The 15,155-nt window shown below is 46.9% G+C and overlaps 1 protein-coding gene across 1 annotated transcript in view; it reads right to left on the minus strand.

Moving 5' to 3' along the window:
• ADAMTS20 (ADAM metallopeptidase with thrombospondin type 1 motif 20) overlaps positions 1 to 15,155 on the minus strand; it is a 293,501-nt gene that overhangs the window by 128,246 nt on the left and 150,100 nt on the right. Inside the window, exon 11 of the mRNA XM_075600093.1 lies at positions 13,353 to 13,457. Within this exon, the coding sequence (XP_075456208.1) occupies positions 13,353 to 13,457 (105 nt within the window). The remainder of the gene's footprint in view (positions 1 to 13,352; positions 13,458 to 15,155) is intronic.

A 15,155-nucleotide genomic window follows, 5' to 3' on the forward strand; every position in this document is an offset into this window, starting at 1 on the left:
ATACAGTACAACAGTAGAGAATACTTTGTCACGCTTCTATTATATTATGCAAAATGATATATAAAAAAACTTACAGTTTAATTTGATCAGTTTTTTTTTTAAATAGCACTGACTAGCATATTACTGTACTTGGCAAGCTACAAAAGCCAAACTGAGAGATTTGCAGTTTAACAGAAGCTGTTAATTGAAGGTTGAGAAGGAGTATTACAGGACTTTTAATGAATGTTATGTATGATCAGTTAAATATATATTCATAGGTAATTTATCAACCTATTTTCCATCTCTGTCTTGCTTATTAATATTGCATTCCGTATATATTTCCTTGGTAGCCGTTAGAACTCATAAACAACCATGTCACTTGTCTTCTCTTTAACCATTTGTCACTTGACTCAACTTCTCTCAACTCAAATCTAATAACGCCCAATCCTGTCAATATTGAAGGTTAAGCAGAGTAAGGCCTGATTAGTACCCAGAGGGATACCGCCTGGGAATACCAGGTACTGTAGGCTTAAAGTCATACTACCATGAAAGCACTGGATTCCACCTGATTAGTATCACGGTGCAAGACTACCTGGAAATACCAGGTGTTGTAGATTTAAGCCTGAGGCCATATCCTGAAAGCTTAGTCCCGTGTGATTTCGGAAGCTAACCATTTGTCACTTGCCAGTAAATGTCCTCTATATGTCTGTAGCAGTGTCCCACTCCTTAAGGGTGGAACTGTTCCGCTGTACAGCCAGTCAGCGGAGCTCTGCACGATCGGGGAGACAGTGCGGCGGCCATTTTAGAAATGACGTGCATGCGAAGTTGTGGCAGGAGCGGTGGCCATCTTGGAATGGCCCCACAAGAAACGGAAGAGACTACAAGTCCCAGAAGTCTAGGGGTGGAAAGGCGCGAGTGGCCATTTTGTGGGGATGGCGTTATCCTCCCTGGGACAGGAAGGCTATTCAGTCCTGATGGAGACCAGCAAGGAGGAAGGAAGTGTCCAGGGAGCAGTCAGTTTAGGATTAAAAACACTTAGGTCCCAGTTATGCCCTGAGACAGCTATAGTTCAGTATTGTAGGGAAGGCCCCAGATTGGGACCCTTCCCCTTAGAACTGCAGCTGAACTACTGCACCAGTGGACAGACGTCCACGCGGCGACCTGCGGCCTTGGACAAGTGCTGCATGTGGCGGCACAGAGGTGGAACCCTTTGGCTGGAGATTGCACCGCGCCCTGAATAAGGTGTGAGTGGAGTTGTGTTGGAGGCCTCCTCTCATTATTCCCTGGTCAGGCCCGTGACCAGGAAGGTACCAATGTGCACCTACACATCACAGGGGGGTAGCGCTACCTCACACTTGGGTGGCATTGCTTGTGCGGACACCGGGGTTATAGGTGACCAAGGCGCCCTCAGTACTTTGGGGGAACCACTCAGGGTATTGTGCTATTGCATTCTATAATTGCTGCCTTGAATTGAGTGTGGTATATGCTATGTACTGTTACAGTAAAACAGAGTTATATATATATATATATATATATATATATATATATATATATATATATATATATATAAATAAAAGAATCCAAAAGAAGAATACATATTAGAATTGGAAAATCTTTTGCCCTTAAGCTTAAAGAAGAATATCATTAACACTGATGAATTTGAATTTATTTTGATTAGAAAACCTATCTTGCCAATATTCAACCATTACCCAAGTTACATAAAGATGCCATCAACCCTCCCAGAAGACCCATAATTTTGGGAGTTAGATCTATTACTTCAAATCTCTCCGCTTATATTGACCATTTTCTTCAAACACCAGTTCAGAATGTACAATCACATCTGAAAGATACCACGCATATTCTTAATTTGTTAGAAAATATTACATGGTCTGACAAACATTTTTTAGTCTTATGTGATGTGTCTTCTCTTTACACAGTTATAGAGCACGAGCGTAAGGCAGCACTTAATTTTTTAGAGAAAGACAACACACTTACTACAGCTCACATTCATTTTATAATTAAAATCATTAATTTTACACTCACTCACAATTTTTTCTGGTTTAATGACAATATTTATTTATAAATCAAGGGCACGGCGATGGGTACAAGATTTGCGCCGAGTTATGCTAATTTACTCAGGGGTCTATGGGAAGAACACCATATTTGGAACAACCAGGAAACCGGCACAAATCTGGTACTCTATAAACGCTATATAGATGACATTATTATTATTTGGTGTGGTGAAGCACATACTTTCAATATCTATTTGGAGCACATTAATGATGAGTTTAATTTAGCACATATAAACATAGCCCTCTAAACTGGAATTTTTGGGCTTACTTATTTACATCAAAGATGAAAGAATTCATACAAAAACATATCAAAAACCTGTATGTAACGGGTATTCCCCCCCCCCAATCGCAGATTACACTGTGTGGGTGCAGGAACATACAAGGTTACTCATGTGTGGTGCGTTACCTGTTGGCTCACAGGAGGGCTGAGCTTCCACCACGGGGAACCTGGGGCAATTATACTAGGGTACTCACTTACAACGATGCAGCGCCTCCACCTGCGATGGCTCCCACCAGAAGGGGAGTGGTTCCTCGCAGGACAATCACAACAATCAATACTCATACACAGATATATAATAACTAATACTATTTACTTAGGTTAGAACAGAATATAACACATCATGACAGGTATCACATAACCGGTGTCCCTCTCACGAGGAGACACTAACTGCGACGTCCAGCAGGACGCTTCCCCAACACCAGGTGATCCCACCCAGTGTCCAAAGAACCCCACCCAATGTCCCGCACTCTTGCAGACAGAGTCAATGGGTGACTGCGCAGTCACTATTAAACTAAGGGCCCGTTGGTGCACTTGTGTATCAGATAGTACCTGCCGAGCACTCCCGTGCTCGGATCTCCAACGGACTTCGCAAAGGATCAGTCGTAGGATGGCGTCATCTGATCCCCAACCGTCCTCATTGCACGCGGACCGCCGAGGGCAAACCCACCCTGGAACAGTCTCTGTGGACCCCAACGTGGGTCCGAACCGCTTCACAGGAACCGCAGCATCCGCTGAGTCCCTAACTAACACTTGGCACTAACGTGACAGGAACCCTAACCTAGGGCCTGTCCCTGTAGTACCACAACTGGGGGTGAGAACCTATCTGGGACCTAAGGGGTTAATAGCCTGCTCCGCTCCCCTAACTGTCCCCGGTCCTACTCTACCCCTGCAACTAGCCTTCGCAGTCCTGACTAACTACGTCTAGTCATTCCAGCACTTGCAGTAGCACGCTGCAACCTACTGGGTGTGTACAGCCAACGTGCTGCACAATACTGTGTCTGCCTGTCAGACCTCACGCACTGACAGCCGTGACCCTGACAAGACAGCACACTAACGCACTAAGGGCAGCGTCCCTATCTTGGGCCTCCCTCAGCACTTACCCACTCTACCTAGTGGGGGGTTGGGGCCTACCTGGGGTGTGGGTACCTATGGGGGTGCAGGAGCTGCTCTCACTCCCCGCACCCTTCCTTCCCTCACAGCTCCCTAGCTCCAACTGACACCTATCAGCGCCTACAGCAACGCACTGCGAATAAACACTCAGCCCACTTGTCCCTATCTTCCCTTCTGTTCCCCAGTTCCAACTAAGGTAAGTGACAGGGTCCCTATCCTGAGGGCTGTCCCTGGCAACACTCACTCTACTGGGGGACTCAGGGCTATCTTGGGCCTTGGGGGCTGCTGGCCTAGTACAGGGAGTCCTTGACTCCTGTACCCTACCTCCTTCCCTGGGCTGCTCCGGTCTCTGACTAACTAACGTGGGCTCAGCGCGCGAAATGTATCTCTTTGCCTGCCTGGCCCTCCTAAGCCCTATTGGCTCCCTGGTGTCACATGGGGCATACAAAGGCTCCTGGGGTCTGTAGTCCCTCTCTAGGGCCCTCCCTAATAGGCTCTGGCTTCGCGGGCTTTTCTGCCTCCTCCCTGCGCATGCGCGAACTATAGGGGGCTGCCTTGACTCCCTCGCGCTACCTCTCGCCAGCCGCTGGGCCCGTAGCAACGCGATCGCGGCCCTAGCGACGGCCCGATTGCGTCCCCGGCAACCGGCCTGCACTAAGGGGCAACGCGCTACTCCCCGCTCCAGCCCTACACTCGCGCGACCACTGCGCATGCGCGAACTAACGCGCAATGGTGGCGCCCTAACCGCCCGGCTCCGAGAGTGCCGGGATTCCGTCCCCAGCAACCCCCGAGCCGGGACCCGACCGCCCTCACCTCCCGTATCGCTCGATGGGGCCGCCATTGGACTCGGCGGCACCCGCGATCTCTAGGAAGGTGAGGGGGGTGCTGATACTGCTGGGAGACCTGGCTACACACTCCCCCTGGTGAAAAATCCAACGTCCTCGCTTGGAGAACGCCATACCCTGACATAAGGTTACACAATAAAAAATTGCATGTCATAATTGGTACACTTAGCAGGTCGACTTTACACATCAGGTTACATGGTACATCACACACTATACCCGAGACTAGCTGAGACCATTTGTGGGGTGCCCCTAACTGATCATGTGGGGGTACCTCACTTTTGCGTCCGTGAGCCTCCCCCAGAAAATTTCTTGGAGAGCACACTCTGGAGGGACAGTTACTGGCTCTTCGCTACTTCCTCCCCCTGGTGGAAGGAGTAGCACAACGTCTTTTAAGCAGGCCTTTACCCGGTCATCCGCGGCTTGGATGCGGTAGACCAGGAGGCCAGGACCTTTCCCGCGGTCCACTACCTGAGGAATGGGGCGCTCCTTTTTGGGCTTAAAGGAGGCCAGTCTCCCTGGATCTCTCTCCACACAGTCTTTGTCCCCATATTTTTGTGAGACTTCCACTGAGAAGCGAGCACGGGACAATGTCTCGGTTTCACCTGGCAGGGGGAAAAGAGTAGACACCTTACCCCTGCGGTGATTCACGGTGGCCAACAGGTCCTCGGGGACGCTGTCAGTTCCCACCTTGGCGGTATCGGAACCTGTCCCCAATTCTTCTGGGACAGTCCACTCACTGACTCGAACTTCGGGAGCGTTGGATCCCAGTCCTGGGACCACTTGCGTTGGAGCACACGGGCTCACACTCCGCTCAGGAACTGTAGCTTTGGCCTTCTTCACGGCCACCTCCATCGGAGTCGGTGGGGAACAAGGGGGTTCCTTACCACTCTGCTGGCTGACGATGGGCTTCCCTTCTTCCGGAAGGATCGACGGTAGACACTGGTCCACTCTCTTCTCTGGACAGCTACCTTCCAATGAGGACACCTCCACCAGGACACGATGCAGAGGGGAGCCCTTCGCCCGGGCGACCAGACTTAAGGAGCCATCATGCCCCGCGGTCACCTGGAGGCTCACCCCCAACACCCCTGCGGCAGTCGACTCACCCTGGTCGTCGGTAGGTACTGGTCCTTCTTCTAGGACCGATTGTACCATTGTAGTAGGCCTGACTGGCCGTTGTAGGGCACACGGGCCCATATCAGGATTCACTGAGATAATTGGCTTGATGACTTCACTCGCGTGGTCCGCCGGCAGGCGCATCACCACGAGGGGTTGGTCACTGAAATCACTAAAAGAAGGTGGGGGTACAGACACCTTACCCTGTGATTCCTCCGTCTCCTCTGTATCATCACTGGGGTGGTTCGCCGGTAGGCGCATCGCCACCGATGGGACTTCAACCTCGTCCGCTGGCAACATCACGACCGGATCCTCCGCCGGTGAGTCACCGAGTTCTTCTGCGATACAGCCAGTGGGTATGGGTACGAGGCAATCTCGCTCCGTTACCTCCACTGCGGTCGCGCTCTTCTCCGCCAACGTGTTGCTCGGCTCCAGGACTGGCTGATCCGGGTTCTGTGGTTCCTGCTCAGGAACCAGGTCTAGAATGTTCACTTGGGCGCACTGGCCCTCCGAAATGTCTATGAGAAGGGTAGATGGGTTAGTTATACTGACCGGCTCATCGTCCTCTGCTGGTTCTTCAGGCTGGGGCACAATAGGTTTTAAGAACCAGGCACCGCAATCTTCACATTGAGGCTCCCACGCCAATGCCGCTCTAGAACAGTCACATGTAGGGCTAAAATACTGTATGCTCAGTTCTCCATCCACGGTGCCGGTCTTGAAATCCAGCGGTAGCTGAAATAGGTCGGCTCCTTGGACATAAGCTTTTTGCAGGCATGTGCACATTAATGTAAGGGCTTTCACTCCTGGCACGGGCCAGGACACATACACATTGGGGTGTACTCCCTTACAGTCTGTCTCATCATCATTATCAGAAAACCAAGAGTCTATTTCATTTATGTCGGCCACAGTGCCCTTTTCCTCGGGCTGTCCTGTAGCCACCAACGGCACGGGTTGCAGAGTCGGTATCCTGCAGCAGCCACATATGCGTCCCCAGGCCAATTTACAAAAGGAGCAGTCACCGTTGTTACAGAAACATTCCAGGCACCCATCCTCGCGTGCGTCTTCCAACCGCCCTTCTATCAGGCACGTCAAAACCTCAAAGTTCATACTGCCCGACGGACTCAATGATTTTATCATACACGGACACAACAAAAAGGATACGGCCCCGGCCTTAGTCTGCCAGAGTCCATATGACGGCGAGCAATTTTCTTTGCACCCAGTACTTTCTTTAATGGAGACAGCAGTTACGGGTGAAGGCTCACGGTGCTTGCTCCCCCTGGTGGAATCTGAAGGAGGGGCAGCACACTCTTTCATGGAGTGACTCTGGCTCTGCATGGAGTTATTCAGTTGGCGGGGGCGGGGCTTAGGGTTTCCCGCCAAACCCGGACAGTTTGCAACAATTTCCCGCGCGGGCGGGAAATCAGCACGTGGCTTCTTCATGGCGACCAAAAATAGCACAATTTAGAAAAAAATGGAACAGGGCACCCCAGGTCTCATCTCAGCAGCGCCTCCAAATGTAACGGGTATTCCCCCCCCCCCAATCGCAGATTACACTGTGTGGGTGCAGGAACATACAAGGTTACTCATGTGTGGTGCGTTACCTGTTGGCTCACAGGAGGGCTGAGCTTCCGCCACGGGGAACCTGGGGCAATTATACTAGGGTACTCACTTACAACGATGCAGCGCCTCCACCTGCGATGGCTCCCACCAGAAGGGGAGTGGTTCCTCGCAGGACAATCACAACAATCAATACTCATACACAGATATATAATAACTAATACTATTTACTTAGGTTAGAACAGAATATAACACATCATGACAGGTATCACATAACCGGTGTCCCTCTCACGAGGAGACACTAACTGCGACGTCCAGCAGGACGCTTCCCCAACACCAGGTGATCCCACCCAGTGTCCAAAGAACCCCACCCAATGTCTCGCACTCTTGCAGACAGAGTCAATGGGTGACTGCGCAGTCACTATTAAACTAAGGGCCCGTTGGTGCACTTGTGTATCAGATAGTACCTGCCGAGCACTCCCGTGCTCGGATCTCCAACGGACTTCGCAAAGGATCAGTCGTAGGATGGCGTCATCTGATCCCCAACCGTCCTCATTGCACGCGGACCGCCGAGGGCAAACCCACCCTGGAACAGTCTCTGTGGACCCCAACGTGGGTCCGAACCGCTTCACAGGAACCGCAGCATCCGCTGAGTCCCTAACTAACACTTGGCACTAACGTGACAGGAACCCTAACCTAGGGCCTGTCCCTGTAGTACCACAACTGGGGGTGAGAACCTATCTGGGACCTAAGGGGTTAATAGCCTGCTCCGCTCCCCTAACTGTCCCCGGTCCTACTCTACCCCTGCAACTAGCCTTCGCAGTCCTGACTAACTACGTCTAGTCATTCCAGCACTTGCAGTAGCACGCTGCAACCTACTGGGTGTGTACAGCCAACGTGCTGCACAATACTGTGTCTGCCTGTCAGACCTCACGCACTGACAGCCGTGACCCTGACAAGACAGCACACTAACGCACTAAGGGCAGCGTCCCTATCTTGGGCCTCCCTCAGCACTTACCCACTCTACCTAGTGGGGGGTTGGGGCCTACCTGGGGTGTGGGTACCTATGGGGGTGCAGGAGCTGCTCTCACTCCCCGCACCCTTCCTTCCCTCACAGCTCCCTAGCTCCAACTGACACCTATCAGCGCCTACAGCAACGCACTGCGAATAAACACTCAGCCCACTTGTCCCTATCTTCCCTTCTGTTCCCCAGTTCCAACTAAGGTAAGTGACAGGGTCCCTATCCTGAGGGCTGTCCCTGGCAACACTCACTCTACTGGGGGACTCAGGGCTATCTTGGGCCTTGGGGGCTGCTGGCCTAGTACAGGGAGTCCTTGACTCCTGTACCCTACCTCCTTCCCTGGGCTGCTCCGGTCTCTGACTAACTAACGTGGGCTCAGCGCGCGAAATGTATCTCTTTGCCTGCCTGGCCCTCCTAAGCCCTATTGGCTCCCTGGTGTCACATGGGGCATACAAAGGCTCCTGGGGTCTGTAGTCCCTCTCTAGGGCCCTCCCTAATAGGCTCTGGCTTCGCGGGCTTTTCTGCCTCCTCCCTGCGCATGCGCGAACTATAGGGGGCTGCCTTGACTCCCTCGCGCTACCTCTCGCCAGCCGCCGGGCCCGTAGCAACGCGATCGCGTCCCCGGCAACCGGCCTGCACTAAGGGGCAACGCGCTACTCCCCGCTCCAGCCCTACACTCGCGCGACCACTGCGCATGCGCGAACTAACGCACAATGGTGGCGCCCTAACCGCCCGGCTCCGAGAGTGCCGGGATTCCCGTGACGCGCGTGCGGCCCTGGCAACCGGCCGCACGCGTCCCCAGCAACCCCCGAGCCGGGACCCGACCGCCCTCACCTCCCGTATCGCTCGATGGGGCCGCCATTGGACTCGGCGGCACCCGCGATCTCTAGGAAGGTGAGGGGGGTGCTGATACTGCTGGGAGACCTGGCTACATGTAAATTGCCTTAATTACACAGAAGCAGAAAGAAACCATTATCATAAATGGTTGAACAATATCCTTTATGGGGAATTAAGACGGATGAAACGTTATTGTTCGGAACCACATATATTTTAGGAACAAGCTGTAGTCATTCTAGATAAATTTAAATCCAAATCCTATAGTAAAGAAATTTTGGAAAATGCATATTCTAAAACAGGTCTGCACAACTCCCGTCCTCGAGGGCCGCAAACAGGCCAGGATTTCAGGATATCCCTACTTCAGCACAGCTGTCTCAATTAGTAGCTCAGCCAGACTGAGCCACTAATTGAGCCAACTGTGCTGAAGTAGGGATATCCAGAAAACCTGGCCCATTTGTGGCCCTCGAGGACTGGAGTTGTGCAGACCTGTTGTAAAACAACAGCTTTGAATAGAAAATACCTACTGAAAAGAAAGACTAGAGATAATTCCAGCAGTGCCCAAAATACAGAAATGAAAATTGACGTTCCGTTCATTACGCAGTATAATCCTCTTTCAGCCAAGGTTAAACGTATTCTTAATAAACATTAGCACTTAATATTAAAAGACCTTGTTTTACAACCATATTTGCCACAGAAACCTAGTGTCAACTTCACCAAGGCTATGTCACTTAAAAAAACTATTGCCCCCAGTTATTTAAAATCAGACAAGGATATTAAAATGAAATCATTTCTTAATGTAAAAGGATTTTTCAAATGTCTCAAGTGTAAGATGTGCAAACTTAACCCATTAGAGGCTAAACAGGTCAAGACTTTCTTCTCTACATGTACTAAGAAAAAATTTGAGATCGATGGGTTCATAAATTGTGATTCGGTCAATACAGTGTATTTGATTCTGTCCATGTCAGAAACAGTACATTGGTCATATAACTCGCAAGCTAAAAATGCGTTTTGAGGCGCATATCACCAACATCCAGAAAGGTTTTATGCAACACCGCCTTTCCAGGCATTTTAAGGAATGCCATAACTAAAACCCTATTAGAATCAAATGTATTGGCATAGATATTCTGGAACCAAGTTGGGCCAAGTTGAACCAAGTTGGAGAGGGGGGGATATTATCAATCAAATATCCAAATTAGAAACCAAGTGGATTCACTTGATGAAAACGTTAGTACCAAAAGGACATAACATTTATATTGATTTGGGAGCTTTTCTCCAAAACGGATATTTATCTCCCTCCTCTGCTAATTGGCTCCTAGGATATACTATGGTGACATTTTTGACTAACTATGATTTCTAATTGCAATATTAATCTACATGTTGATACCATAAATTACAATCCTATTTGTGTATAAAGTGTAATGCTATATTATTCAATTCATATAGAACACTGTATTGTAATAAATTGTCTATAATCCCCTTTTTTATTTATTTTTGTATAAGTACATTTTATTTATATGTTATTAAATATTTTATATTACTTTGTGATTATACCTTGTCAGATATACTATATATGTACCTGTGAGTATGCAAATATATCTATGAGGACACTCATTGGAGGATTTTCATCAAACTGATTGGATAACTAATTTTCCAATCAACCTACCAATGCATGAACACAGGTATAAATATAGAGGCTGTATTGACATCATTATACCCCTGATGAAGTCTATGTTTTAGGAGAAACGCGTAGGTTAGCAGGAGATTTACATATTCCATGTATATGCTGCTTTTCTTTTAATATATATCCCAAAAAGTAAGCTTGTGTCAGCTTTTTATTATCATCCACGTTTAACCTCTAGCGCTTCCATATACCTCACGCCAGAGGCTTTCCCATAGCATGCTCAATCAGTGTGCAGCTGAGAAGTGGAGGAAAGGTGCGTGCATGCAATCACAGGTACTACACAGTGCCTATGATTGATTAATCTGTGTGCTGCCGGGAAGTGGAGGAGAGGTGTGTTACATGTGAGTACCGGGACCACACAGCGCTCACGAGTACAACACGAGACTGCTGTGCTCAGGGAAGGAGAAAGTACTGGGCAATTGAGGAGTGGAAGGACGACAGCGTGCTAACTTGGAGACCAGAGGGATGTTACCGTGAGGATGCCAGACGAGTTAGGTCCCGACGTGTATCGGAGAGCTTCCGTAGATCAGAGGGAACCGGAGGTCTGAATATAGAGCACCGGAGCAACAACACTGTGCCAAAGACCAAGGATATCCCTGTGGAAGATCTTATTGTTATCAACACCCGATAACTATGCCAAAATAGGCATTCCCCTCTCTCCTTTCAGCAGTAGGTGTTGGAGTACATTGACCGCAGAGATCGGGCTGATTGTGCTGTTGGATCCAGCAGGAGACATCTGGCTTGATGGTCAGTGAGACACAAGCCTCCACAGTGTGAGGATACTATTTTATTATTTCTGGTGAGAAACTCTTACTTACATAGTATACTTGGACAACAGGACTTTGAGTAAGAGGTAATCTATCATGTGACATTGGTTTATTTTGGAAAGGAAGATACAGGTCACCATACGTGATTTCAAGATTGACTCTCTCATTCCATGTATATGTATGGTCGATATTAGATAGAGGCATACCCCGCATTAACGTACGCAATGGGACCGGAGCATGTATGTAAAGCGAAAATGTACTTAAAGTGAAGCACTACTTTTTCCCACTTATCGATGCATGTACTGTACTGAAATTGTCATTTACATGCATAACTGATGTAAATAACGCATTTATAACAGGCTCTATAGTCTCCCTGCTTGCGCACAGCTTCGGTACAGGTAGGGAGCTGGTATTGCTGTTCAGGACGTTATGACAGGCGCATGCGTGAGCTGCCGTTTGCCTATTGGGCGATATGTACTTACTCGCGAGTGTACTTAAAGTGAGTGTACTTAAAGCGGGGTATGCCTGTATACATGCAGTTCCATTCATTTATTTGCTTCATGGATTCTATTTAAATTATACATCCACTCTTGTCCCTCCCTTGAACCTCTGTTTGCAACAATTTATCTCATCATAATAGTGTCTTGTTGCGGCGAATGCACTGTTTTCCTTAAATATTTTTTTTTTTTTTGTCTTCAACCAGCATTGTGGCTGCATAGAGATTATAGATTTACTTTATTGTATCTGTGCACTTGATATAGTTTTATATATATATATATATATATATATATATATATATATATATATATATATATATATGCAAATATAACTGTATGCTCATCTGCATGTCTTAGGCAGGTCTGCAACCCCGCCTTTCCCCATTATCACCCAGCATACAGCACTTCCACTGCAGCAAGGGATTCTGGGAAATGACATGCAAATGAGCACACAGTGTCACTTTTTGCCTCAATAACCATTTTTAACATGGTTCCCTATAGGCTTTTAACATATATATATATATATATTGGGTCCAATGAGGAGTCATCCCGCCAACGCTGGGATCCCTCGTATGTGAAGTCGCTGCACTAAGAGAGAGAGAGAGCTCACCCCAGGATCCCAGAAGCGGAGACTTAGGCCTCCTGTGAGCATACAGGTACTAGAAGCATGCGTAATTGCCCGTGGATTCTCTTAGGTATAGGGAAAGGGGGTTACATGTTCTTATGATGTTAGCATTTGTCACTGATGTGCGATCTCGGAGTTCATCTTCATTCAAGTGAATGGGTATAAAATCTTCCCAGACATAGGTAAATATTTTGACAACACATTGAATAGGGCCATACACACTAGTCTCAACATCCCCTGCTTTCACTAATATTGTTGCATACATCAAACACTAAGACATTGTTGTACTGAGAAAGCCTCATTCAGTCTGGAAGTACATAAGATTTAGCAAAAACATGTTTACATAAGAATATGGTCTCCAGGTAAATCATCCATATTGTTCAAAATAATCCCACCTCCTCCCCCCCTTTTTTTTCCTTTTCATTTCAGTGCAATCATTTGAAAGAAATATCAATGTATAATAATGAGGAAACTACACACAAATCACCATCTCCTATTTATTAAAAAGTCCCAGGCACCGACAACATACTGTATCTAAATACTACTTATCATTGCATATTCTTTTACAAATCCCCCCTAGCCTATATCCTAAGATCTTGGGTATTGTTTAAAAACAATATTATTTATAATGCATGTAAATGTTGTAAGTGTATTAGTGAATAGAGGAACAGCCTGGACTAAATTATCTGCACGTTTATATATGGGTGAAAGGTTATGAAATACCTCTCATGAGTTATTCAATATCCTAACATTTCAGCCACTAATAAAAGCAGTTATCTGATTCAAATTCTTTCTCTGATCTTCTCCTAATGGTAGCCATTGGGTTGGGTGTGTCCTTCTCTATAATCCAAACTAGGCAAAATCAGGATAATATATTTTCTCTAAAAATACAACTCGTAAAAACAAAACATGCAACAGAATGCAATAAATGTCTAATCATTTTAAGACACTTATAATGAGAATCTTACCATTCCAGGACCACAATCACTTCCATCAGCTAGAGGCATATGCTGAGTTCGACAACCCTTATGGACTCCTTCTGCACTAGTGCACCACAGGCGCTTACACTGTTTCTGTTGGGTAAAATCATTAGGTATGTTTAGGAAGGTAAAAAAAATAATGTGTAATTCATTTTTCCTTAATATTTTTTTTTATTTTCATGTATTTATTATCAGATAATATTTATTTTATGTCATTTTATTGTAAAAAAAAAATTTCAAACCAATCTAACTGCAGATGATTTCATTTTCAAAGGAACAATTTTTTTTTTTTTTCCCCCTAACAAGAAAGTTAAAGTTTCTATGGCCGGGATTCACCGGGCTTTGATAAGGGGTATCAGAGTTCAATCCTGAGATAACGGCCACTGATGTGAATAACAGTAAATGCAGATACAGTAGTGCTCTGATATTCTATATCAGAGCTCATTGAATATCTCTCCCTATATACTATGCAACTACTATTTTTTAATTAGATGTCTTGAACACGTTTTGAACTCAAACCAAAATGCATTTTTGATCAGTTCAGATACGAAAAAGAGGAATTATTCCTGGAATGTATGTTGTAAATAAATAAATGAGATTACATGAACCCCTGTAACTTCTTTTAAATCCTGATCTCATTCAAAAACATGTAAAGACAAATGACAGTAAAGTGTAAGCTGTGTTTCCCTATGAATTGCAGATGAATAGAACCTTCTTGGAGATATTGACAGTTTAGTAAGTAACATGGCTAATTAATCAATAACAATACAAACAAAAACTTAAATTCACTGTATCAAACTTTTCATTGCATGAACTATTAAACCCCTTTCAGTAGGTAGGATCTGCAGTGCCAAAGATAAAATGAAATAACAGCTACGGTATTCTAGATTGAAAATTTAATTTAAAATACCCCTTTCAGATCACAATAATACGTTAGGGCGAGTAAAAAAGTGACATAAAATGTACAGCGCACAGCACTAATACAGAACACTAATGACCAGTGTAGCCATGACTGGTGTGGCTACTAGTCTGCCCTCGCTGGCATACAAGTCATGGTAAGAACAGGCAGTGCCAGTACCAATTAAGGGTTTTCCCCACACAGGCAGCTTCCCTTGGGTGACAGGGTCGGAGGTGGGACTAGGCCTGTGTTCTACCCAATCATGGGTTCAGACCTAGTACCTTTCCCTACTGTACTTAAGGAACCCCAAATTCTTTAGTGTCTCTACCGTTGAAAGGCAAGGTATCACACAGGACAGTCAGTGCACTGGCAGGCCCTGGTCCTCTTCTCTAAGGGGGAGAGTCCCTGGTCCCGCTAGAGGGCTGGGGAATAGAAGGGATTGCTGTGGGGGCCCTTGACCCATAGTAAAGGTCCAGGGACCATCCCAAGTTTGGAGACGGATCAGTGACTGTATTGGGCAGGATTGCCTGGATACTGTTGTGGCTGCAGAAGAATAAAGCCGTGCATGTTTTCTATACCTCCCGCCTGGTGTGTAATCTCTCTGGGGAGAGACGAAACCATTCTACTGTGGGAGATTACCTCCATACATCTGGAGCCTGGAGCCAATGGAGGCACTGTGTATCATGGACTAAATTTCGGGTATACACCCCAGAAGCCTGTCCTGCAGTCCCCACAACCATCGACGGACAACTCAGCATTCTGTGAGCACACAGGTAACATGCACCACACACCTGGTAACAGGGTGATCTCCCAGATGGTGGGGGAAACACCATTACATTTGGAGTTGCTGCTGAGATCCGTGATAGGACAGGCCTTCAGCGATGCAAGGCTGG

Source organism: Ascaphus truei, chromosome 5, assembly GCF_040206685.1.
Source record: "Ascaphus truei isolate aAscTru1 chromosome 5, aAscTru1.hap1, whole genome shotgun sequence".
NCBI lineage: Eukaryota > Metazoa > Chordata > Amphibia > Anura > Ascaphidae > Ascaphus > Ascaphus truei.